The sequence below is a fragment of the Misgurnus anguillicaudatus genome, chromosome 23 (genome assembly GCF_027580225.2).
Source record: "Misgurnus anguillicaudatus chromosome 23, ASM2758022v2, whole genome shotgun sequence".
Lineage (NCBI taxonomy): Eukaryota > Metazoa > Chordata > Actinopteri > Cypriniformes > Cobitidae > Misgurnus > Misgurnus anguillicaudatus.
The window spans coordinates 21,997,373-22,023,867 of record NC_073359.2 but is presented as its reverse complement, the minus strand read 5'-3'; the positions used below and the strand labels follow the sequence as shown (position 1 = coordinate 22,023,867).

Here is a 26,495-nt window from a genome sequence, read left to right as displayed (position 1 = left end):
TAAGCCCCAGGAGTTCGGATTTTAACGTATGAACCCTGCCCAAGATGCACCTTTTTCCCCTTGAAATACAAATAGGCTAATTTTGGGCTTGATTTTAATATAAATTGGACAGGTTCGCTGTGTAAACCTGGCAACCCTGACTATAATGATAAAGTTATAAAAATCGCTCTGAAGAAAGTAGTCGCGTCCACACCACAACTACCTGCCTAGAGCCTACAACGACATAGAGGAACAAAAATGCTGGGTAGTTTTTTTTTCTAGCTGACGAATGATTACATTAATGGTACATTCAAGCGGGACGAAAGCGTTAACGCTTGACGGAAGGGTTGTCTGAAGCCTAGCCAACAGCCAATCACAGTGGCCGCTACACATGCTCCGGTCTTCTATAAATGTCCTTGGCTGGCTCTGATTGGCTGATGCACGCGTTGCCGCTTGAAAGTTGAGAAATTTTCAACTTCTGCCACGAGCAATGGCAGTTACTGCAGCCGACAAATCCACAATTAAGTTCGGCAACGCTTACTCCCCGTGTGAATGTACTGTAACAGGCAAATTCATTAAAATTTATTTAAAGGTCAAGTGTGGGTTTTTTAGTGGCATCTAGGTAATTGCAAACATCAGCTCGGTCCACAGCTCACCCCTCAATTTCGAAACGCATAGAGAAGCTACGATAGCCGCCACAGGACAAACACGTCATCGTCTGAGACAATGTAGGGATGAAATGCGCTCTGTAGAACGGTTTGTCCATTTAGGGCAACTGTAGAAACATTGGCGGAAATTTTCATGTGAGGGTACACGCATTGTATGTAGATAAAAACGACTCATTGTAAGGTAATAAAAACTATGTAAGGTCTATACACCACTGATAATATAGTTATGTGTATTATATTGCTTTTTTGTCAAGAGATTGTTCTAAAAATCCCACATTGCAGCTTTAAGAGGTTTGCACATTTAAAATGTGAAACTGCAGCGCTTGGGCTTACAATAAACGTAACTTCATTTGCGTTGGACATTGCTAGTTCCGTTATATCTGCAAGTTATCATACATCTGCAAAACTTTAAATAAGTAACTTGCTAATAAATGTATTCTCATGCTACATCTAATGCCTGAACAAGTTCACCACTATCTCATAACACCCACCGGCTCTGTGGTTTTGGGAAGGGGGGTTTAGACAGATACTGTTCCTGACCTGAGAAGGTCAGTCGCATAATGTTGTTGGAATTACTGAATGCTTGGAGTGCCATCAGGAGATCACTGTAGATTGGAATGCTAACAGAAACAAGAACGCAGCATTTTATGAAGAAACAAACAGATGCTTCCTGTTTTCAGTCCTCAGTGAACATTCATAATGTTTGCCACAATTAGCATGCTAATCATTCACAAACAATCTGGAGCAGAAGTGCCTTGGTGACACTAAAAATCAAAATATCTTCCTAAAAAATCACGTCACACAAAAGGCACAGTAGACCTGCCACAATCCTCATCTTCCACATAGGGACACCGAAGTATAATATGTCCACTGGCTGCTAAAATTGGTTATACTGTATGCTAGTCGCATGCGTCACATATCTCCAAACTAACCTTCAGCCCCATAGCGCCACGCCAGAAGATCCATGGATTACAGCTTGTCAGCCCCCATTAGCCCAATGGAAAGAGAGATTACATGCAGGAGAAAGATGTGTAAGCAATGTGAGACAAGCTCCGAGGTTTACACAGTCTGACCGTCAGCGTCCAAAATAAACACACAAAGCCGCCAAGACAAAAATAAGAGGAACGAAATCACGATGGGTCATTGCATTTTTGTGACAGGTGCTATTTTATTGAAAGATTTGTGACAGTGGCCATAAGGAGGTGACTGCATGCAAAGATAAACAGTTATTTGAATATAGTCTTAAAAGTTGCTTTTATCTCTTCTTCCCACAGATTCCTTTTATTCCCTGCTCTCCTTCAGTCTCAATCACACCCAGTCCCTTTTCGACAGAGCCTACAAGCCGATCTCTGAAGACGCCCGACCCTTGCTCTCTGAACTCTTCACTGATCTTGGCCTTTACCTCCGTGGCGATGGTAACATCTCCGTGGAAGGCTCCGTCCACCGTTTTTACGACCAACTTTTCCCGTTGGTCTATCAGCACCTGATCAATCCCGGTTTAGGTTCCCCCGTATCTCCCTGGTCAACTGAAGGAAGCGATTGCCTGCGTGCCACAAGGCACGACATCAACCCCTTCGGTCGTCACCCGCATGCCCTGTCTCAGGATCTGTCCATCGCACTAGGAGCAGGCCGTGCCCTCAGTCGAACGCTGGAGATGGGCACCGAGATGTTGCAAGCCATAGATATGGTGGGATTGGCAAGGCAATGCGGGCAGGCGTTGGTTAGGATGCAGTTCTGCCCGCACTGTCGTGGACTGACCCTGATCCAACCGTGTAAGGGGCTGTGCTTTAATGTGATGCGGGGTTGCCTGGCGGGCCTGGCCGAGCTGGACAGGCCATGGCGACGGTATGTGGCGTTGCTGGAGAAGATAAGCAGAGCACTGGCGGGGAGATACGAGATGGAGCTGACGCTTTTGAACATCCGAGAGAGGATCAACGATGCCATACTCAACGCACAACTGAGCGGCCCGCATCTGAGCGCCGTGGTGAGTCATTTAAGTTATTTTTATTGCACCATGTGCTTTACTAATCAAACCCTGGCGTGCATACAAATGCAAAAAGGTGCTTAATTATCGGTGCATATCAAATATATCAACCAATCAAATGCTGTTGCAGATATAAGCTGTCCAGTTTCAATTTATTAAATCAGGAATGGGCAACTTCGGTCCTGGAGGGCCGGTGTCCTGCAGAGGCCCTGTCCCAAATGGCGCACTTCATGTGGACTTTTGGTCTCGTGGCCTTAAATTGTGCGTGCTCGCTTAGTCTACGAGTCCGTAGGGTGTCCCATCTGTCAATTTTACGCTTTGAAGTGTGCTCATCAGCGCCTAGTTTGCCCCCTTGACGCGGCCCGCACTGCAGCAGGCTTCGCGCACTTTACCAACCCAGAAGTCCTTGCGAAAGAGCAATCAGACCAATCAGACGACGGAAGGGAGGAGTTTACACTGACGGTCAACTTCTCTACCTATTTCCGGTGTGATGCTCAAGTCTATCCCAAAATACGACTCCGGTGCACCCACGTGGACTCGCATAAAGGGTCCCTAAATCAGACCAATCAGACAACGGAAGGGAGGAGTTTACACTGACTGTCAACTTATCTACCTATTTCCGGTGTGACGCTCGAGTCTATCCCAAAATACGACTCCGGTGCACCCACGTGGACTCGCATAAAGGGTCCCTAAAGTCTGGACTACATGATGTCATCAAAGTGTGGACTCTGAGGAGGAGTGTGCCATTTGGGACAGGGCCAGAGTTTAGCTCCAACCATAATTAAACACACCTGAAGCAGCCAATTAAGGTCTTACTAGGCATACTGGAAACTTTTAGGCAGGTGTGCTGAGGCAAGTTGGAGCTAAACTCTGCAGGACACCGGCCCTCCAGGACCGAAGTTGCCCATCCCTGTATTAAATGCTATGTTCGTGGACAAATCTTTTAATGTGGATACTTAAACCTGTGGGCTTTTAATTAGACTGAGATACTTTGTATGTGCAAAGGTGTACTTTTTAAAAAGCCCCGCCCAAGTGACAGCTAGGGACAATTGTTTTTTTTTTGACAGTGTAGTCCGAAATCGTATAATTTTGAAGTATGGCATATGAAGTGTCAAGTAACTTACTGTATGAAGTCTCGTAATTATATCATCTTCAGTGTTTATTATTAGCTTGGCGATTATTAGCGTGATTACGCAGTAACATGACACACGTTGCACAAAGTGTCATGACAGTGTGAGTACAGCTGTGTGTAAATGAATACCCAACTGCCCACCCCGAATCTATTCATACCTTCCAAGCCGGAGTCTGGGTGTGCACGACACTGGAGATCGGCATGTCTGTCTCTCTCACCCAAGTGCTTCAGTGAAAGCGCGACCGTAGGGTCCCGTGACAACACGGCTTTGCACCCATCAGCTGGCGTTGACAGCTTTGTGTGGGTAGGTCAGGTTTGTGACACGCATTCCTGCAAACCGTTCTGAAACAACGCTTGTCAATCAGATTTGAAAATATTATTTTTTAAGCCAAGCCTGTGGATCTATGATGATTGCTGCCGGCTTTCCTCGGATCAGATACTGCTGACTCACTGATGCCATGAAGCTGGAATGACTTCAGGTTCAAGTTACACACGGACTGGATCCAGGTTTTGGGGGGACCGGGTTGGAACAAAAAGAATTATGGATTCAGGTTGTTAAATGCGCCGAACACATCTTTTGAAATGACGAACCACACACATGACGGGCTAAATACATGTTGTGACGAACTTGAAAAAAGAAGTCACCAGCTGCCACTTAATAGGTGCATCGAAAAACAGACCAAATATTGTCAATAATCAGAAAAAAATGAGAGATCCCGCAACAATTTATTTATTAACAACTTTTCGGTCCCATGACCTGATCAGGTTGGTATACGTGATGAAGATCATGGGAGCGAAACGTTGTTAATAAATACATTTTTATATTGTTGCAAGACTGATCATTTCCAAAAGGAAATTTATGATGGATATCTTACATTTTCAGGTCTTACTTTAAAGATTTATAATTTACTACAAATGTAATCCCGTTTATTGCTATATACTTCGATTCTTGGATTATATTCAACTGAACATCATGTAATATCTTCACAGTTTATAAGATATGCACCACCCAATTGATGGCACAGACATTGAGTACTATAGGGACTCTCATGTCCTTCACGCTGCATGCGGTCTGGCACTATCTCGGTTCTGCTTGAGTTGTTTGGGTGTCGTCTGGTCCCGATCGACCCGATGTCCCGCATGCAAATTCACCTCTGGACAAAGACTCTTGCCAACCGGACAGCCCCTTCCCACAATGCACTGCAGTTAGCGAGGGGCCCAAATTGGGGATTGAGATGGTTTGACTAATCCTTAGATAAATAAGTCTTCTGTAAAAGATAAATACAAATACACACTCAAACATAAACGATTCACGCGACTAATAACTGGCGGGAAATGGCTGGAATAAATGCAGACCTGGTAACAATGTTAATTTTATAAATAAAAGTATGTAAGATAATTCAGTTAGTCAGTTAGCCATGATGGTGCATTAAATGACAAATAGTCAAATAAAAAGACTAATTTTAGCCATATACAAATAAACGTCTGTGAGTTTGTGAGCAGTTTACAATACAGCAAATGTTTGAGTTTATGGTGTGTATTCACAAGTTTGTTAAACATCACTTTAAAAATTGCTGAAGTGTTATTGTGATGCTTAGCAATGACCACCAGGTGGAGTAATCTCTTTACATTGAGTGAGTATTTGAGTGCTTTCAATTTACTCAAAAAGTTTTATACTGAAAAATATTAATCATTTAGGTTTGTATACTAAAAACCAGACTAAACACTTTAAAAAATTAAACTTGAATAGATATTCCAAGTCTGCCAACAAGGGCTTTTGCACCTGAGCTCCTCATATTTTTTATATACAAACCCTATACTGCAAAAAATGATTTTCAAGAAAAAAAGTCTTAGTATTTTTGTCTTGTTTTCAGTAAAAAAATTCTAAAAATTCTTAAATTAAGATGCGATGACGAGCAAAACGACCCAAGAAAATAAGTCTAGTTTTTAGACCAAAAATACCAAATTTAAGTGATTTTGTGCATAAAACAAGCAAAAAAAAAAAAATCAGCCATTGGAGTAAGCAAAAAAAATCTTGAATATTTTTCTTAAACACTAAATTCAAAAAAAAATTGTTTTGCTTGTTTTATGCACAAAATCACCTAAATTTAATATTTTTGGTCTAAAACTAGACTTATTTTCTTGGGTCGTTTTGCAAAAAAGAAAAAAAGAAAAAGCATCTTAATTTAAGGATTTTTAGATATTTTTTTACTGAAAACAAGACAAAAATACAAATAATTTAAATAATAAAATAATTTTTTTCTTGAAAAAATTTTTTTGCAGTGTAATATCTAAAAAATTGCTTGTCTGATGATAACTTTATCTTGTTCCAAGGATATAGATCTATGTTCCTCTCTTTCTCGTCAGGTTGGCAAAGTTTGCGGTCCCCTGACTAATCCTGGTTCCTCGACTCCCATTAGTCTCACTTCAAAAACTCCTCAGAGTCCTTCAGTGAACCCCACAGTCGAACTCCAAACCTCGGTCACATCCTTCAGCCCCACAACATCACCTGATACAGACAACCAACATCAGCGTATCACACTTACAAAAAGGTGAGGTTGACACATCTCTGTTGTTAAAAAACTGCTGTTTTGTTATTGATGTATCTTCTCATGACTGCAGGTCTTTTCCGCTGAAGTCGTCCAAAAATGAGAAAATACGAAGTCTGAGAAAGATTTCAAAGTAAGTGTGTGATGTGTGTTTGAAAGCTGTATGATAACTTCTCTCTTCATTTACCGATAAGGATAAGATCATCTGGGGCACCATTGACTTCCATAGCAGGAAGAACATAATACTGTGGAAGTGAATGGTGCCCCAAATCTGTTTACTTGTTAACCTTTTTCAAAAAAAAATTCCGAAAAGAAATTTAACTTGGGGGCGAGTAAATGATGACAGATTTTTAATTTTTGAGTGAACTATACCTTTAAATCAGGGCTTTGAACCAGGTTTTTTTCCCAATTGGTTCGTTACGAACAGAAACGGTATTTTAAGGTTTTCGGTTCAACCCTAAAATTGACATTCCTGCACTGAAAAAAAAATATTCTTTCAATTTACTAAAAAATTTTTAAGGTAAGTGGTTGCAATCAATTTATTTAAGTTAAATTTGAAGAGTTTCGTTGCAAAACGTGATAACCACCGTTTTCTTAATTGTTCAGAAATCGCGTTTTTTGGTTGTGCATTCCAATTAATTTCAATGCAACTGCAGTTGCAATTTGTTTTGATTTAAACCTTCATAACTTACAAAATACAGCTAAGTAGCACCATAAAACAAAATAATAACATGATAACATAATAATAAACATGTTTTGACAAAAATGTTAAAAAAATGGATTTATCTCGTTTTGCAACTAAACTCTTCATTTAAACAAAAGTTTTTTTATTTTACTTTACTTTACTAATATTTTTCGTTTAAATGTAGCTTAAATAAATTGATTGCAACCACTTACCTTAAAAAAATTGAGTAAATTGAATGAATAATTTTTTTCAGTGTGAACCGGTTAGAACAAAAATATTAAGTTCCCGAACCGGTTAATAACGTTCATGCATGTAATCTGTGGGACATACAAATAAGTATGCTGATCATTAGGACATTAAACTTAAATTATTAGTCTACATAATTTTCCTTAAGTCTCTGTCTTGTCATCAAACATTGAAAAAGGCTACATTATGTAAGCTGCATAACTGTAATTATGACATTTGTTTCAGCATTATACATGAATTAAGACAAGGACAATTTCTGCCATGTCGTTTATTGGCAAACAACTTAAACAAATGTTTTTATTAGAAAAAGAATACTGTTGTATTTCAAGATCATTTTGAAATCACAGAAAGATTGTGCGCTTGCTTTTTGAAACGCGTCTCTCTGTGTATGCACTTTTGAGTGCACTTAAACACGGTATTTACCGGTTATCATTATTTTAAAGTAATTCTGTTCCAGAACATATATTTTTTGAAAGTTTCTGGTTTCGTTTGTTCCTTGCAAAACATAAAAAGTTTCTTGTTTTCATTCGTGAACCTGTAAATTAACATTAAACAAAATTTCAAACAATTTGACTTTTGTAAAGTGACAAAATTGTAAAATGTAGGGTGGAAGTTTATGAGTTTAACATCAGGAAATTTTCTGGTAATGTCATCTAAAAATTAAATTAATTTCAAAATAACCAAATGATTTTAAAATAACGTGCACTGATTAATTTTATTCAATACGACAGAAAATGAATGAATTGATGTGGTCCATCTTATGCTTTGTTTACTGATATTTTTATAATGATGAATTAAGCAATTCGACAAAATTACATCACCGACATATAAAATAATAATGCAAATCTCTCCATGTTAACCTATACAGTTAACTATGAACATCCAGGAGCCTTGTTTATATATTCACAGTGTCAGCAATTTTTTAAATCGTACCTTTAAGGTTTATCATTTTTATTAACTTTTAATTATTTTGTCATTAAACCCTCAAATTAGCTGCCGGCTCAAAATTAAAACACACGCAAAATAAACTTGTGTGAACAAAGAAGAATGCACCATACATACACTAGATTAATCCAGCATTGACCTTGTTCAGTGTTCGGGCATGTTTGATAAGACAAGCGTGAACTTTTGATATACACATGGTTGACTGAAGCAGAACAGGCTGTACTGTATAATTACATTTGGTTCTTAAGGTTTTTATTACTTCCTGAATTGTTCCTACAGAGAGTTTATGGGTTATATTCAGAGGTACAAGCCGTTCTTTTCCACCCTTCCTGAGATGCTCTGCGAGGGTCAGGTGGAGATCGACGAAAACACTTGCTGGAGTGGAGAAGACGTGGTGGAGAGGTAGGTGTCGGGAACTTTTAAATGCAACCAATCAGAAGCCGGCTCAAAAGTGTAAGGGGATGAATGTTATTCGTTTATTTTAAGTTAAATTAAGTTGACTAGTGGTCATATGCGTGTTTCATCACGCGGCATAAAAGAACCAATGAGATTTGACGTTATTGATGTGCCGCCATATTTGAATGTGCTGATGTGTATGTTTTCATTGATTTGTGAGGTATCGATCACCAAGCTTAAAATTAGTTCACATTATAGTTAAGATAACTTTATTTGGATAGTTTCTCAGTTATAACTCCAATTGGGACTCATTGGTTTCAGTTCAAGCCCCCCAGGACAAATTGCTACATCAACCTGACATGATAGCAAGAACAATGGCATGGCACCATCCATAGTACAAACACGGGGTAGTCCTGGATAAAGTCCCCAGTAGAGGTCTTCTCGGGTTCAAAGAAATGTACCCGACCCGAAATGACCAAAATTAATTTTTACCCGAAGCCGATGTGCATAAATAAATTTTTGTTTTAAGAACAGTGGCGGAGCCAGAGGGGTGTCCAGGGTGGCACCCCACATGAAAAAATACTATAGTGTATTATAGTAAAATTACCATAGAAAAATGTAGTAAAATTACTCTAGTAAATACTATAGTGTTTTTGAACCTTACTATAGTAAATGTACTACAGTAAACTGTATTAAAAGTACTATTGTAATTTATAGTAAACTAACTACAGGAAATGAAGTAAAATTACTCTAGCAAATACTATAGTAATTTTGAACCATTCTATAATAAAGTAAACGGTATTAAAATACTACAGCAATTTATGGTAAACTTACTATAGGAAATGTAAAATTTCAGTAAAACATAGTATAAAACATGACATAAAATGGTAAAATTATTACAGTTTATTGAACAATCATTTATTTTACAAACATTGTTTTAGACATAAAACAAAAGTGTGCGGTTCAATCCAAATTCACATTAAAACTAATATTAGATTTACACTATTTTACACTATTATACTTAGATTTGTATTGTACACTTTTTATAAATCAGTGTACTGTTCCTTAATTCAAACGACATTTAAACATTAAGATGTACACTTTTCCCAAGACATTTCCAAATTACACAGGGTCACATTTGTCTATGCCAAGCAGTGAAAACAACAAACATTATTGTTTTACTGATAAAACTGTGGTGTACTCACAGCATAATGAGTAAATGAATAGGTCCACTTGTAGTAATAGATGATAGTCAGTCAGCCTCCTCAATGGTAAAGATCGAAAACTCTAGACGCGTTCATACTTACCTGTGAGAAAAAACAAAAATATTAATAAATGTTCCTCTAACAGAACTGTGGTATACTAACAACAAAATAAATAAATGTGGTACCTTTAAAGTTTTTGTTAGTTAATGATGGTTGGTTGAGAACAGTCAGTCAGCCAGTCTCCTCAATGGTAAAGATCCATAATTAACCTGGGAGTAAACACACAAAATATGAATTACTTTTCACTTACAGAACTGTAGTATACTCACAACATAAAAAATAAATGAATGTGGTAACATTTTATGAGTAAAGGGCCGGATGTACTCACTGAGAGAAATTCAAACTTGCGCAGGAAACGTTTGTGCTAAACAGTAAGAAAACACACACAAATATTAATTAAATTTCCATTGAGAGAACTGTGGTATACTCGCAGCATAATAAATGAATTAATAAATGTGGTAATGTTACCTTTAAAAAGTTTTATAAGTAAATGACGTGTGTTTGAGAACAGATAGCCAGTCAATTAGTCCTTACTGAGAGAGATTCAAACTTGCACGGGAAACGTTTGTGCTAAACAGTCAGAAAACACACAAATATTAATAAATTGTCTACAACTGTGGTGTACTCAAAACATAATGAATGAATGAATAAATGTGGTAACATTACCTTAAGGTCTTGAATGGCCGTTTGGTTGAGAACAGACAGACAGTCAGTTAAAGGAACAGTGTGTAGGATTGTGGCCAAAACTGGTATTGCAATCACAAAACTTGTGGCTAAAACTGGTACTGCAATCACACAACTGGTGGCCAATACACAACATGACAACATAAACGTCAGTTTAGGGATGCAACTCCACTTTTTAAATAAAAATATCCTGGCCAGACCACTGTTGTCAGTGATATAAGTATTTGAAATGAAAATGATTTCTTAATGTCTATTGACATATCAGGGCCATTTTATGATTAATTGATATACATTTCTTACATACTGTTCCTTTAAAGTTAGTCCTTACAGAGAAAGAAACACCCATAAATATGAATTAATTTTCCACTTACAGAACTGTGGTGTACATAAATCTGCTGATAAAAATGAGTCTCAGGCAATATTGCTGTGTCAATGTCACGTTGTCTTGTCGTATGTCCAACATTACACAAATTACTGTAACCGAGTCAGTATTAAATTGAAGACAAACACGACAAACAGCATGTTTTTAAAGTTTAAAGATGCTTTTAAGAGGATGAATGAGTTTGCAGTGCTTACCTGTTACCCCCAATATCCACCAACCGCGGAAAGGCTGCGGATCCGCTGCGGAACAGCGGCGGAGTCAATCAGTTTCCATTCAAGTCAGTGTGTGTATTTCCACTGACTGCGCTCCGAATCCGTCACAGCTCCGGCCATCCGCAGCCCTCCGGCACAAATACGCAGAGCTTCTTTTTTTGACGGATGCCGGACAGCTCCGCAGGGCGGAGCCATGACTTTATCGCGTGATCATACCTGTATTTGCGAGAACTCCTGTTTTTTTAATTAAATCTTTGCAATACAAACATTACAAACACACACAAATAAAGTAATTAATACAGAAACAACAAACAATAGACAAGAACAGAGCCAGGGGGAGTTTCAAATAAATACATTAAAGATAGAGCATAAATAAATGTTTTAGCAGCCTTTTTATTTGTATAATTTTGGATGGATTTGATGTACTGCTCTGTCTACGCGAGATCTCGTGTTGTGATCTGGGCTGGTTTGTAAAAACGGCATAATTTAACGGCATAATGGGCAGAGACAGAACTAGATATCGCGCGATCTTCATGTGAATTTGCGGGAACTCACGGGTCCTCGTCACTTCAGCACGCAGCCGCTCTGCAACAAATACGGATCCGGTGGGTATTGACGGACGGCCGAGTGCGGAGCCGTAACGCAGCGGAGCCGGTCTGCAGCCGCTCCGCAGTCGGTGGAAATCCGGGGTGAGCGTCTGTGTTCTGACTCCTGCTGCTCTGTGAAACTCCGTGAGAGATGTGGGGGAGGGGCGAGTGTCAAATTAAAGCGCATTATTTACTTCAGGTGTGTGGGAGAGAGTGTGTGTGTTTCAGTTATTCAGTACAGTTTAAGTTAAGTTTTAATGTATTAATTATTTGGTAATAAGTTATGGTAAATCATTTGCAGTTTTTGAGTTCATATCACAGTTTCTATTAAGTGAAAATAAAAAAAGTAATATAAGCATAATATTAAGAGCAGTAGGCTATAGGAGAGATTCATCAAAATAGTAATTTCCTATGTCACTACACATTTTAGTAGATTGGATCTTTTTAGTGAAGAAAAAAAATATTTATAGTAATTTATAAACCAGACAAAGGAAGGCTAAGAAATCCTCCACTTACAGTAATGAATATGATATTTACCAATAAGAAGAATCATATTGACCAAATCTGATATTGAAGAATCTATATTGTCAAAAATGTGTGACAGGTTGATAGTAGGGATATTATCCACCTTACATGACAGCCAATTATGTTTCTCAGACCAGAAGCTGTTAGATACGGGATAAGTTAAATAAACTCATTTCGTTTAGTGACTTACACTGTCAGGTTTTACAGTGTATAGTATACTACAATACACTATAGTTTACTGTAGTAAGAACTAAAGTATATGGTACTTACTACAGTTTATCAGTTTAGTTAATACTATGGTATACTATAATTAACTACAATACACTATAGTTTACTGTAGTAAGAACTAAAGTATACTATGGTCTTTACTACAGATTATCACTTTACTATAGTCAATACTATGGTATATATAGTAAATACTATTATATACTATAGTATACTACAATACACTATAGTTTACTGTAGTAAGAACTAAAGTATACTATGGTCTTTACTACAGATTATCAGTTTACTATAGTTAATACTATGGTATGTGGGGTAAATACTATAATATACTTTAATTTACTACAGTTTCCTACAGTTTACTATAGTAAATACTAAAGTATACTACAGTATTTTTTCATGTGGGACTGGACACCCTTGACATGTCACTGGCCACCCCGTGTGCCACCCCAAATTTAATGCGCTACTTTCACTTAATCGCTATGTTTATTTTCGACATGCGGCAGCCCAGCACATTGTTAAAAACAAACATTATGAATATTAACCCTCCCTGTGGTCGCGGCGCAAACTCTTTATTTTTCAGTCACTGAGCAAAGAGACTTGGATTACTCTGCTGATTTTGGACATGCAGATATGATTTATACATCATTTAAAGTGTCATTTTTTGTGTGTCTTTAAAAACCGAATGTTGTGATTTTCACAAAATTAAGAAAATATACATAATGCGCATTCTGTTATCTCTCCATCAGTGACGTTTTCAAAAACGCGTCAGATAAATTACTGTAATGAATACTTTTCATATCATCAGAAGATAAATGTCATGTCTACATAATGCTTGGAATCTCTTTAAAATGATGTAAGTGAAGTCGTACATTGCTAATACTACATGATTCACCATATATTCTGGAAGTGTGGTAATTTTTTTGTGGACTGAATAAAGTCTAAGATTGCCAATTCTTTTTACAACAAAACCCAGCACCATGTTTTCATTGTTGACGTGATCTTTATAGGCTATTGTATGATTGTTAATTCGACTGGATTGCCACATTGAACTTGAAAGCGCGACGCCCATATCCGATAGTGCACAGCCAGAGCTTAAACGACTTCATGTTCGCGTCTTTTTTGCTTAATCGGACAAATGCTTATATGTCAAAATAGCTGTCATGGTGATTTTCATGCTAAACATTTGGTTACTGTACGTCTTAAATGAATAAACATTTTATTGCATTCGGTCTTAGCCTAACCTGTTTAAGTCTCTCTGTCATTAAAGTTAATTAAATATCAAAAGAAAAAGAAAACTTTTGCATCTTCTGTATCTTCGTAAATAAAGATTAATCCAAACATCCTTTGTGTTGAGCTCTGCTATTTGAAGTAAGGTTAAGGTTTATCATGGAGTTCCTGATCTTTTGCTTCATGAAAGGGATAGTTCACAAAATAAAAATTCTGCCATTATTTTTACATCCCTATGTTGTTCTAAACCTGTACGAATTTCTTTTTTCTGATGAACACAAAAGAAGATATTTTGATGGTATGCACACAGCTGTTAACCATTGACTTCCATAGTAGGAATAAAAACAACATGATGGAATTCAATGGATTGTGTGCTTACCATCATTTATCAAAATATCTTCTTTTGTGTTTATTAAAATAAAATACAGGCTTAGAACAACATAAGGGTGAGTAAATGATGACAGAATTTACATTTTTGGGTGAATCCCTTTAACAGACAGTAAATCAGATGTAAGAAATACAGTAGAAAGATTTAAAATTCACCCTTATTATGTTTACATATAATGCGATCAAAAGATTCATTTATGCTTTCTTGATACATGATTACACGTCATTTTCTTTTATGGACTATGGCCTCCCTAAAGTACCTTTGGCCACCCCCTGGCCACCCCATTAAAAAAATTCTAGTTCCGCCCACTGTTTAAGAAAGACCCGACCCGAGACAAACCCAAGAAAATGAGACCTGAGTCCGACCTGAACCAGTGGCAATTTTTTTTAACCGAATGTAAACGGCACCGACGACACCAAGGTCACTGCTACAATGTACATTCAAAATTGATTGATAGGTCTCTATCAATGAAAATTAACCTACCGCCATCCACGGGATGCCATGGGGGGGGGGGGGTTAGAAAAGGACTCGACACACACACGAGATAGTTAGATAAAAACATATTCATTTTAAATTGCATAAGACCTGATGCCGCTAATATTACACCAGACCCGTGTCCGAGGCAAAACTTTTAGACCCGAGCGCGCTTGGACCTCGGGTTTTCGGATCTAAGTGGGCCCGTGAAGACTTTTAGTCCACAGTATCCCTCTTAAAGTGATAGTATGTATATATAAATACAAACAAATACATGTATAATTTTAAGGAAAAATATTGATATAATAAATATTTAGATTTATATATAATATAAATATGTAAAAATTTAAAATGTACATACACATGCAAATATGTTTTAAATGTATACATGCATGTGTGTGCATTTATATATACATAAGTATTATACACATTACACACACACATTAAATATGTAAACAAAAACTTTTATTCTGCAAACGATTAGTCGCGAATAATCGTTAGGCAGCTCTGCATCAATTTGATCCAAACTTGTATAAATGTCGTTCTTCTGCTAAACACAAATTAGATATTTCGAAAATGTTAATAACTAAAGGGATCAGGGGCACTATTCACTTTCACAGCATTATTTTTTCCTACTGTGGAAGTCAATGGTGCCCCAGATCTGCTTGGTTACAATTTGCAACCATTCTTAAAATATCTTTTTTTGTATTCAGCAGAAACATTTTTTTTTGAGGGAGAGTAAATAATGACAAAATTTTAATTTTTGGGTGAATTATCCCTTTAAAAAGAGTTAACACTGCCCCCTTCTGGCCAAAACAATTTCCCTATTTAAAATTTGGGTTTCAAGTAATAAAGTACGGCAATGAGATACTTTGAGAAAAAACATGTGTTCGCAACATGTTTTACACAGAGTTTAGTCCAAAACTATCATGTCTGTCTTTACCTTCAAGGTTAATTTAGACGGCACGTTTTAAATTGTCCGAACGATTAAGTCTTTATAAGAAATGCTTGGCTAAAGTTGTGGTTCACCTCCCACTGAACAGTAAAGTCTATAAACAAATGTTTCGTGGGATGTTACAGTTTACCAATGTAAACGTTAGCATAACTTATAAACCAGCTCATAAGCATTTTCAGTTGGTCAGAAATGAGCACCGTCTACGGTCCAAATCCTTTTTTTTCTTTCCACTTGTATTCACCAATGGCAAACTTTAACCAACATGTGATGGTGCATGGATTTGAAAAGTGCAGCCATTGCTAACTCACGGTCAGCTATCATCACTGGAAACTATTTTATTGTGGCATCTGTCACCATTTTGCAATACTATACCATAAACAGTATTTTTGGTTTAATTCTGATAGATCTAAGATGCTCAGCTAGATATGTGATACGTGAATATTTGCAGCATTTATAGCGATTGGTTGACCTTAAAGTTGGTAACAGATACGGTAATAGTGCATAAAATATCCTTGCTTGTATTACTCTTGATCTCTGTTAACCCAGAACATCTCCTTTAATATGGGATGACACCGCTGGCTTTGTGCGCTTCAAAGTCGACTAGATGTATAACAGATGTCCTACATTAGCACAGGCCCTTCCCTTCTTTGTAGACCACAGACAATAAATAGGATGGAAATCTAGCAACCAGAAGGTTTCGCATACCCGCTTATTACACACTTCAAGGCACGCGGCTGAACTTAAGACAGGATGGAAGCAGAGACGGAAAAGAGCAAAGTTGTGTGTTCAGAAGAACGTTACATGCAATATTAGTGCATGGCATATGGTTAGGCTGTCTCTTTGCCAAGGCCAATAGCTTTTGGTGGAGTCGGCTGAAGTAAACCGTGATGTACAGCCTGTGAAGAACGGATATTGCTCGATCTGAAGGATATTACTGGGTGTCATAACCCGAGCAAACAAATGAGCTAATCCAATATATTTCGAGTGGAGTGTGTATAGACATCTGTATGTATACGTGTGTGTGTGTGTGTGTGTGTGTGTGTGTGTGTGTGTGTGTGTGTGTGTGTGTGTGTGTGTGTGTGTGTGTGTGTGTGTGTGTGCGTGTGTGCGTGTGTGTGTGTGTGTGCGTGTGTGGTTTCTACTGTATGTCAAAATAAATAGCATTTAGTCAACTGTAATTGCATTCAATGTACATTTATATCAGTTTCTGTGTGAATCGATCCAATGACCTTTGTGTTGCTAGCGCAATTCTCTACCGATTAAAGGGATAGTTCGGCCAAAAACGATATTAAACCCATGATTTACTCACCCCCAAGCTGTCCGAGTTGCATATGTCCATCGTTTCTAAGACAAACACATTTTCGGATATTTTAGAAAATATTTTAGATCTTTCTGTTGATTAAATGTAATGTTACAGGGTCCAGCAATAGTCCACGACCTTCAAGTCCAAAAAAAGTGCGTCCATCCTTCACAAATTAAATCCAAACGGCTCCAGGATGATAAACAAAGGTCTTCTGAGGGTAATCCGTGCGGTGTTGTTGTAGAAATATCCATATTTAAAATGTTATTAACTTTATTAACTACCTTCCGGTAGCGCCGCCATTTTAGAGCCATCTGCATTCAGGATGAGCGCTTACGCAGCATACAGCGGTTTCTCTGTTGCTGCTCTGTCCCCCCGCCCTCTGAATTTGTCATACGTCACTAAGAAAAGTGCGTACACTACGCTAATACTCTCTCCTGAGTCTAAGATGGCGGCGCTACCGCAAGGTAGTTAATAACGTTAATAACATTTTAAATATGGATATTTCTACAACAACACCGCACGGATTACCCACAGAAGACCTTTGTTTATCATCCTGGAGCCGTTTGGATTTAATTTGTGAAGGATGGACGCACTTTTTTTGGACTTGAAGGTCGCGGACTATTGCTGGACCCCGTAACATTACATTTAATCAACAGAAAGATCTAAAATATTTTCTAAAATATCCGAAAATGTGTTTGTCTGAAAAACGATGGACATATGCAACTTGGACAGCTTGGGGGTGAGTAAATAATGGGTTTAATATCGTTTTTGGCCGAACTATCCCTTTAAGGTGGAGTAACTCAAGTATTTACTACACTGGGTTACTTTCAACCCAGCATTGGGTGGAAAAGGGACAAACCCATCCCTTTGGGTTATAATTTAGCCTATGCATGGTTGTTTTAACCCAAAATGCTAGATTTAACCCATTGTTGGGTCGAGTAAAAATATTTGCTGGGTTACTTTAGCCCAGTGGTTCTCAAACTGGGGTCCGGGGCCCCGCGGGGGGCCGCGAGATGGTGCCAGGGGGGCCCCAGTTTTATGACATTTTTATAAAACACATTCATTTATCATGAATTCTGTGAAATTAAACCTAAAAAAAATAAGGCAGCACTACTTTGTATAATTTAATGTTTTGTTTAATTAAAATGTGTGAAGTTTTAGAACTGTTTTTTGTCATCAATTGTCTTTGGGGGGGCCGCGAAAGAATGCACCGTACACAAAGGGGGCCACACGCTGAAGAAGTTTGAGAACCACTGCTTTAGCCTATTGGTTCTTAAACGCGGGGTGGGGGGTGGGGGTTGCAAGAGGGTGACAGGGTGGCCCCAGTTTAGACATTGTATTATACATTCTGTGTAATGAAAACTCAGAAAAATAAAGCTACTAACCAACAGCTTGAACATTTTTAGTTTACTCACTTCATTTGCGGGCGAAAGCTGCGTGTGAAATTCTAGTCATCGAGACATTCACGCGGAAATTCGCGTCATGTGAGGGGCTTATGTGACTTCGTGCAATCACGTCACTACTAGAGCAAACTCCTGATTGGTTAACGCGGCACGTTTTTTTTCCTGTGAAAACGCTCAATTTGCGGCATTCGTGCGAACTAGACGAACTGACTTAACATTGAAATCACTCGCGCTTGACGCCTCTACCGCGGCTGGTCTGAACGCAGCATTATAAGCTTATCATTGTGAATTGAGGTAAAATAAGAAGGCAGTTTTCACCACTGGTTCTTTTTATGTACTTGCTTAATAACTACTTTTATTTTGTTTTTACAAAAAAAGTCACATAAATATTGTAGGCCAGGACTGAAGTGAGGGGATTAAACGTCTTAGGCACTCGCAATATTGGTTTTAATTTTATTTTCTCGGCCACAAAGTCTTGGTTAGAAAAGTAATCCTGAGGCAAAGGAAATGATTATGAAATGACTGAAATATAATTTTTTATCTTTAGAATAACATGCACAAATAAATCACCCACAATTTCCATGGCCATTTAAAAAGTAAACAAGGTCAAATGTAATTTCCTGTAGCTGTTAATGCTTGTAGCTAAAAAAAATCTATTTTCACAGTTGTGCAATAATGAATTTCATAAAAAATTGTGATTATCAAAATCCCTATATGTTTATTCAAACACTGCCTTGCTGTCTTTTTTAATTATGCGCATACAAATAAAACAATCGCTTCCCTGAAAGAAAGAGCGCACCAATAAAAATCACAGCGTCCTGACAGCTCATTTTTCATTTAAATAAGCCAAATAATCCACCTCTGTCATACAGTGAAGACTCACTTATCTCACCTCTATATACAGGACAGCACACATCTACCGCCCCTGTTACCGCTGAGACACCAAAATACAAGCTAAAAAGAGCAACAGACAAATAAATCCGTCTCGCATCAGTTCCAAACAAAGTCTTCTCGTCTCGCGCCGTGAACCGTGATGCTGTACAGAAGCGGCAGAGGTTTTTGGGGTCATTATTTATTCACTTGGATTAGCTGCTGTGGAAACAGCAGGGCGATTTCTCCCACAAGCATTCATCTATTGATGCGCAGACACACGGCTACATTATTCTTCCCTCCTGCTGGGGTTTATATGGCTTCCCGCTGTTCACCCTTTGATCTGTCTGTCTGTCTGTCTGTCTTTCTGTCTGTCTCAAGGACATACTGTATAGATTTTGTGTACAATAACCTAGAGATTTCATGTTTTTGCATAATTGTTTGCGTGTCTGATGCGTATTTTTGATTAGGAAAGAATAAAGAAAGACGTGAGGGATTTTGCTGTTTATTATTAGTTGCGCTCGTCATTCGCCATTGCTTTTTTCCCATAAAAAAGAAATATATCAGATGAGATCTCTTTAGTAGCTCGATTATTTGATGGTGTCACAAATAAACTCAGATTTGAAGTCTGCAATCAAAAGTCTATATTATTGAAGATTTCAATATGAACTAAAACATTTCTCATTGAACTGACACAAATCCACAAAATTAAACATTAAAATTTGTGCATTTAATTCATTACAATATCGTATTTTAATGAAAAATATTAAGTGGTTTCTAAGCATATCTGGTTGCAAGAATGTTAAAATTGGTGTGAGCAAAAATGTGTCATTTTTGTGTGTATCCTTTAAAATGCAAATGAGCTGATCTCTGTACTAAATGGCAGTGAACTGGTTGGATAGAGCAGATTAAGGGGCGGTAATATCCCCTTCTGACATCACAAGGGGAGCCAATTTCAATGACCTAATTTTTTCACATGCTTGCAGAGTATGGTTTACCAAAACTAAGTTACTGGGTTGATCTTTTTCCCATTTTTCAGGTTGATAGAAGCACTGAGGACCCAATTATAGCACTTTAACATGGAAAAGGTCAGATTTTCATGATATGTCCCCTATTAGCTATGACTGCATGAATAATTTGTGTTGTAAAGCAATATTGCTAAAACAGGGCAAGGATTTCAAGTTCCCAGCATGCTTTGCATTAGACTGAATAATGAAAGTAAATATCAAAACAGGTTTTTATGCATTTTTAATTGGGATAAGAAAAGAGGGACTTATAACTTATTATGCTGGGTTTACCAGACGCGGCAAGCGCGAGTGATTTACATGTTAAGTCAATGCAAAGACGCGATAAGGCATTCTGCGTAACGCACAGAACTTGTGGCACAGATGGCGCGTTCCGCGCGAATTGAGCGTTACCGCGGGAAACGCATGAGTTGAAATATCTGAACTTCGGCGGATTTCCGTACCGCGTTAACCAATCAGGACCTTGCTTTAATAGTGACGTGATTACAGGGCCGGCGTCAAGGGGGGGCATTCGCGGGCCGTGCCCCCCCAAAGAGGTTGTTGTGCCCTCTACACAGTTTTTTTTATTATTATTTGTATTATATATAAAGAATTATTAAAATAAATTAAACATTGAATGTTTCATGATTTCTAATGTAATAAAATGAGGAAAATATAGTTGATATATGCTTTTATTAATTAAAATAGACCAGTTTCTCTGATGGGTTGCATTGCAGCGTCTCATTCATCATTACGTCTTTAGCATATTAATGTGACTTGATAATAGCAACGTGTTTTTTTTCGCACCGTTATATGGATCGTGTAAAATATGTATATTAGAAAATTTTGAACGAACCAACACCGCCTGCTCCATCTGACTTCATGCAAACACCCGGCCGCAAGATCGTTGAAGAACTCATATTGAGAAACAGCCCCTGTCTGGGAAACCGCTCAATAGTCTTTTTCGTTTCTATTCGTTTCTATCTCCTTAGCAGTTTTAGGAGAAACAACTGAGACTGAATAAAAGCACAATTATGAAAAGGCAACATCGGAATGAGACATTTTTCCTTTGGTTTAAAAAAAATTAATTTCAGGGTCTCGTCTTGCATTGTTTATGCTGTTGATACTTTAAATCATATCACTTTCCAAAGGCAAAGTGTGCTTTTACATTTCTAAGTCATTAGACTTATGAGTCATAATTTAATTCATATCACTAAACAATATAGAGATTTTATTGGGTTTTACATCAATCTGCATCCTCTGATCACTTCTGTATTTAAAGTTCACTCTCAAAACGTAATCAGACTCTTAACCTTACCTGACCTGCATGTTCTTGACCCATTGATCTCATACGCCGCAGACCACGGACCTCCGAGTGTCGCCATGGCGACCAACATAAAACCCTTTGCATCCATCACAACTTTAATTGTGATATCAGTGATGACTATGAAAATGATAATCTACTGAAGATTTAAGACTTCATAGATCAACCATCATCTAGACTCAGCTTCAGATGGCACGTGCAAAGTCTCTATTCGTGTGATGTTTAATGCACAATAAACCATAAAATAATTTATTTACTGTAGAATACTGCAAAATTAAAAAATTAGTAAATATTATAATGTTATTTTAATTGTGTTTTTATTTTGTACTTGTTTTCCCAGTAGAAATAACAAAAAATCCTACAGGTAAATGTACTTAAAGAGTAACTAAACCCTAATCCAACTTTTTTTAGTGAATGATCTGTAAGAATAATGCTTTATTAGTGCTGTTCATTGATTTTAGTAAGTTTTTTGACATTTGGATATAAAGTGTTTCAATACTACAATATATGGTGTAAAAACGTCTGAGTGCTGCCCTCTTCAGGTTGAACGGTGACTACTGCAGTTGAATTTTCCTATTGGATGTTGGGTCCAAAAAATGACTCGTGACGTAAGCAGGTTCAAGCTCACCACGCCCTTGTTACGATCTCACCACACACTTGGTACGAGTTTAGGTCGTCCCCTCTATCTCTGTTGGGATCTGCCCACTTTTCTTGCATTTTTCAAATATTGCCAGTGGGTGGAGTCAGGCTCTGACCAGGGGTTTAGTTACGCTTTAAGCACAGTGCATTGCATAGTTAAAGGGGACATACCATGAAAATCCGACTTTGTCCATGTTTAAGTGCTATAATTGGGTCTCCAGTGCTTTTATCAACCTAGAAAATGTGTAAAAGATCAACCCAGTAACTTAGTTTTGGTAAACCAGTCTCTGCAAGCATGTAAAAAAATAGCTCATTAAAATGTGGCTCCCCCTGTGATGTCAGAAGAGGATAATACCGCCCCTTAATCTGCACTATCCAACCACGACACTGCCATTTAGTACAGAGATCAGCTCATTTGCATGTTAAAGGACACACCCAAAATGGCACATTTTTGCACACACCTACCAAGTGAAAATTTTATCTGAACTTTAATAAATTATCTATATGGAATTTTGAGCTGAAACTTCACATATGTACTCCGTGGACACCAAAGATTTATTTGAAGTCTTAAAAAATTCTTGTGAAATATCCCCTTTAACATTGTATAGAGAATGCATCTTGAACATAAGTGCATTTTGTCTTTTTGCAGATTTTTCAAATAATTCCTAGTGCATAGTAAATAAAAGTCTGGTATTTTAAAGATAAACGTCTAAAAATCCCATAAAGATTTTTTCAATATTGCTACTAAAACAAGACTTTTTGTGCCGTGTAACCTTTAATCTGATATACCCAGCAAGAAATTTGTGTTTAAGAGACGTCTAATAGCCGTGCAAACACAGCCCAAATGTCTTGGCAAAAACAAGGCTGTCAGTGAAGATTAAAATAATTTTTTTTTAATTTTATAAAATAAAACCAAACACATTGTAGTCACTTACATAATGAAATATCATATTGCTATTTATTTTGGCAAAGACGACATGAAATTCAAGTCAATTAAGTGGGTTACTCATAGCCGGACTGTATCGTGGTTTGTAGTTAACCTAGACGGTGAAATAAGACAATTGCTTGCTGGGGTAATACAGGCAAGCTTTTCATCTTGCTAGTATTGGTTTTGCTTGGCCTTTTCTAAGGAAGCCCCCTTATTTTCACTAAAGGGCGTGGGGTCAATATTCACTGCACATTTTTGTCTCCAGGCTTCAATGTGGGTTTCTTTTTTAAATCATTTATTGCGGATGAAAGGCTTACTGGATGTCTGATCAATCTGACAGGCTTTGAGCATTCCCTGCATTTTTGTCCCCTAGAAAAGACAAAATTAGTAAGATAGCCATCAACACGCTCGCTTTAGGTATCTGTAACTTATCTCTTTCTGTCGCAGTTACACGGGTCGAGTGGTTGGAAACGGACTGCAGGCCCAGAGACACAACCCAGAGATAAAGGTCAAAATTGCACATCCAAGACTGGTCAGCATTAAGGAAAGGCTAGAGCGTTTCAACCAGGTAGGTCCATAAACATCTCAGGTCGGTACATCATAAAATTTAAATGAAGATTGTATACAAAATGTGCATATTTGAAAGTTATGGTTGCTATGCAATGACATTGCAAAAGACATTTATCCAAAACAAATTAAAGTGCATTAAAGTTATACTTTTGCTTAGCACAAATATCAAACCCACAACCTTGGCATTGCTAATGTCACGCTCTACAGAAACAAAGTTGGCCATGGGTTGTGTTCCTTTTAATGATGCTTTCACTGAATGTTTGCTTTGTGCAGAAGACACCACGAACCAGAAATGCGTAATTTCAAGTTCGCCCACCGAACAAAAATAGTCCAGGCCTTGTCATAGGGGGCCGGTGTACACCAAATGCGGTAAGACGGTGTCATTAGTCCCGGCGTCGCTCTGTGATCAGACTGCAGCGAGATCAGACCAAGCATTCCCATTGGGAGCACTGAAGACCTGCATTTGGCTCGATGACAATGTCTGTCGTTCCTGCAGCTGTATTTGGGAGGGAACGAAGGGCAGTGCTGTCGGCCCCTCTGGAAGCCATTTTGTAACGTCTTTCATTGCTCCATTAAAACCAGACGCTCTGGTTTCACATTATGTATAAACCCGACCCAACCCTGGCCCACAGTGCTGCCGGGTGCAGGCTGACATGCGTCACCAGCGGGCACGAAGCTGGGAAAGTACAGTAGATCTGTGACAGGGGTTGAGGAGTTTACTTTAAACGTCTTGTGAAATTACTTTCATTATTTCTTCAGGTCACAAGTCCATGGTGAGGTCTAGCAGAGGCCGACCAAAGTTGCTTTCACAGTCATTTTTAAGATTGGTAATGTTGTTTTACAGAAAAAATACTTTAATAAGATAAGAAACAGTTACTTGAAAAGCAAAATGAGACAAGATATTAAATTTAAAATAGCTTGAAAATGATAATAAAAACTTTTTCAACAGGAGTGTGAAATAAGAAAAGAAATGTATATAAAAAGTTGGAAAAAATGACAAATATTTTTTACTGGAAAACAAGACAAAAACGATAAGCTTTAGGAAAAAAAATTTAGTCTGCTTTGTAGTGCATCAATATTTAATTCTTTCACCGCCAGTATTTAAAAAAAAAATTGCCATCCAGCGCCAGCATTATTTTATGATTTTCACAAAAGTTTAATCCCTTCCAGAAAATGTTCTTCTTTAAAAATATAAACATACAATATATTAAATGAAAGAATAGACCCTCTGCTTTCAAACAAAAAACGTTTCATCCTACCTTCATTTGTTCTCTTTTTATCACCTCTCAAATATGGGTAGGTTTCTTCAAAAATACAAAATTTAGAGCGAAAAGCTGAGATAATAGCGTTTTTTGTGAAAGACTTCTGATAGAGATCCGATTCAGAGCGATCAAAACATACACTGAGTTTTAACTGTTTGACCTGAGGGGTGCTTCCAGGTAAGAGCGCCATCTGGTGGATGATAGCGTAAATACAGATTGCTGAAAAAATGCGTCATTTTTCTCTCTCGAGTTAACTCGTCAATGGCGTGGAAAAAGTTAAGAAAATATCTACATGCTGAATATTACGATATCGTAACCCATTCACATACTTACGCCATTTTGTGTAATGCGTATTCTGTTCACAATGGGAAATGTAAAGAGATGTGGAGCATTATTATGATACATTCACACAGGGAGTAAGCGTTATCGCTTAACAAAAGGCTTGTCTGAAGCGTGGCCAACAGCCAATCACACGTAATTGGCTGGCTCTGCCTAGGTTATTTGCATAAGGCAATCCGATGCCGATGCACGTGTTGCCGCTCGAAAAGTTGAGAAATGTTCAACTTCTGCCGCGAGTAACGGCACTGATGCCGTGGCACTGACGGATCCACAATTCAGTTCGGCAATGCATGACGTCACCCATTAGTAGTGAATGGGAAGCTTCAACGCTTACGCCCTATGTGAATGCACCGTTAGAGTCCGATTATGTATTTTTAAATCCGTAAAAAACATTATGCTGTACATAAAGGAAGGGGCGGGGCTAAAAGTGTTAGGCTTAAGGTAACGATCTCCACAGAAAGTTTTTGCAGAAATAAATCGCAGTTGATGTTAAAGAACATTTCCCCGTTTCATTTTAGTTGATTAAATATATTATCTAATATGTAGTTTTCTCAATTATGCTTAAAGTTGTCATGAAACAGAAGTAGCGATTGTCTTATTTTCAATGTCGTGACGTATATCCGAGTGAAACGGGTTCTGAAATGAGAAATAAAGGTTGGGACTTGATTTCATCCAGCGAGAACTGAATAGATCGTTGTTAGTTGGGTCATGTTGCTAATTGCTACGATCTTTTCCTGGGCTTCGCCGTCTTCACAATTTAGGTTGGTAATGAAGCTCACAAATAGGTCATTTATTAAAAAAGCACAATATTCCTTCAAAAAAAGTTTTTAATTTCAATTTCATGACGACTTTAACGCAATATTAAAGCATTAATGTATTTAACTATATTGCGTTATCTTACCCTGTGTAAGTGAGAATTTCCAGTCCAGGATGAGTTTAAATGGACACTCCACTTATTTTGAAAATATACTTATTTTCCTGTTCTCTAGAGTGAAACATTTGATTTTTACAATTTTGGAATCCATTCAACCCATCTCCGGGTCTGGCGGTATCACTTTTAGCATAGCTTAGCATAATTCATTGAATCAGATTAGACCATTAGCATCGCGCTTAAAATAACCAAAGAGTTTTGATATTTTTTCTGTTTAAAACGTGACTCTTCTGTATAGCTAAGATAACGCAGCGCTTAAAAATAGTCCCCTTGGTTTATTTCAATAGCAGGGGACTATTTTCGGCCACAATATCATTGCCCCGGCTGCAGCCATGTTACGGCAGCAAAGTCCTTGATTATTAAGCCAGAATAAGAGTATAGTTCATAGCCATATTTGCCTAGAAAACCTCAACT

The 26,495-nt window shown here is 37.8% G+C and overlaps 1 protein-coding gene and 1 long non-coding RNA gene across 3 annotated transcripts in view; one reads left to right on the top strand and one right to left on the bottom strand.

The window, feature by feature from the left end:
• gpc5b (glypican 5b) overlaps positions 1 to 26,495 on the top strand; it is a 51,595-nt gene that overhangs the window by 4,775 nt on the left and 20,325 nt on the right. For both annotated transcript variants that reach the window (XM_073861988.1, XM_073861987.1), the window contains exons 3-7: positions 1,922 to 2,631; positions 6,131 to 6,315; positions 6,386 to 6,445; positions 8,468 to 8,590; positions 23,427 to 23,547. In XM_073861988.1, coding sequence (XP_073718089.1) covers positions 1,922 to 2,631; positions 6,131 to 6,315; positions 6,386 to 6,445; positions 8,468 to 8,590; positions 23,427 to 23,547 — 1,199 coding nt within the window. The remainder of the gene's footprint in view (positions 1 to 1,921; positions 2,632 to 6,130; positions 6,316 to 6,385; positions 6,446 to 8,467; positions 8,591 to 23,426; positions 23,548 to 26,495) is intronic.
• Positions 9,473 to 10,253, bottom strand: LOC141359475 (uncharacterized). Its single transcript, XR_012365943.1, has 3 exons — positions 10,178 to 10,253; positions 9,975 to 10,058; positions 9,473 to 9,891 (listed from the first exon to the last, which is right to left on the bottom strand). It is a non-coding gene; the product is annotated as an uncharacterized lncRNA (long non-coding RNA).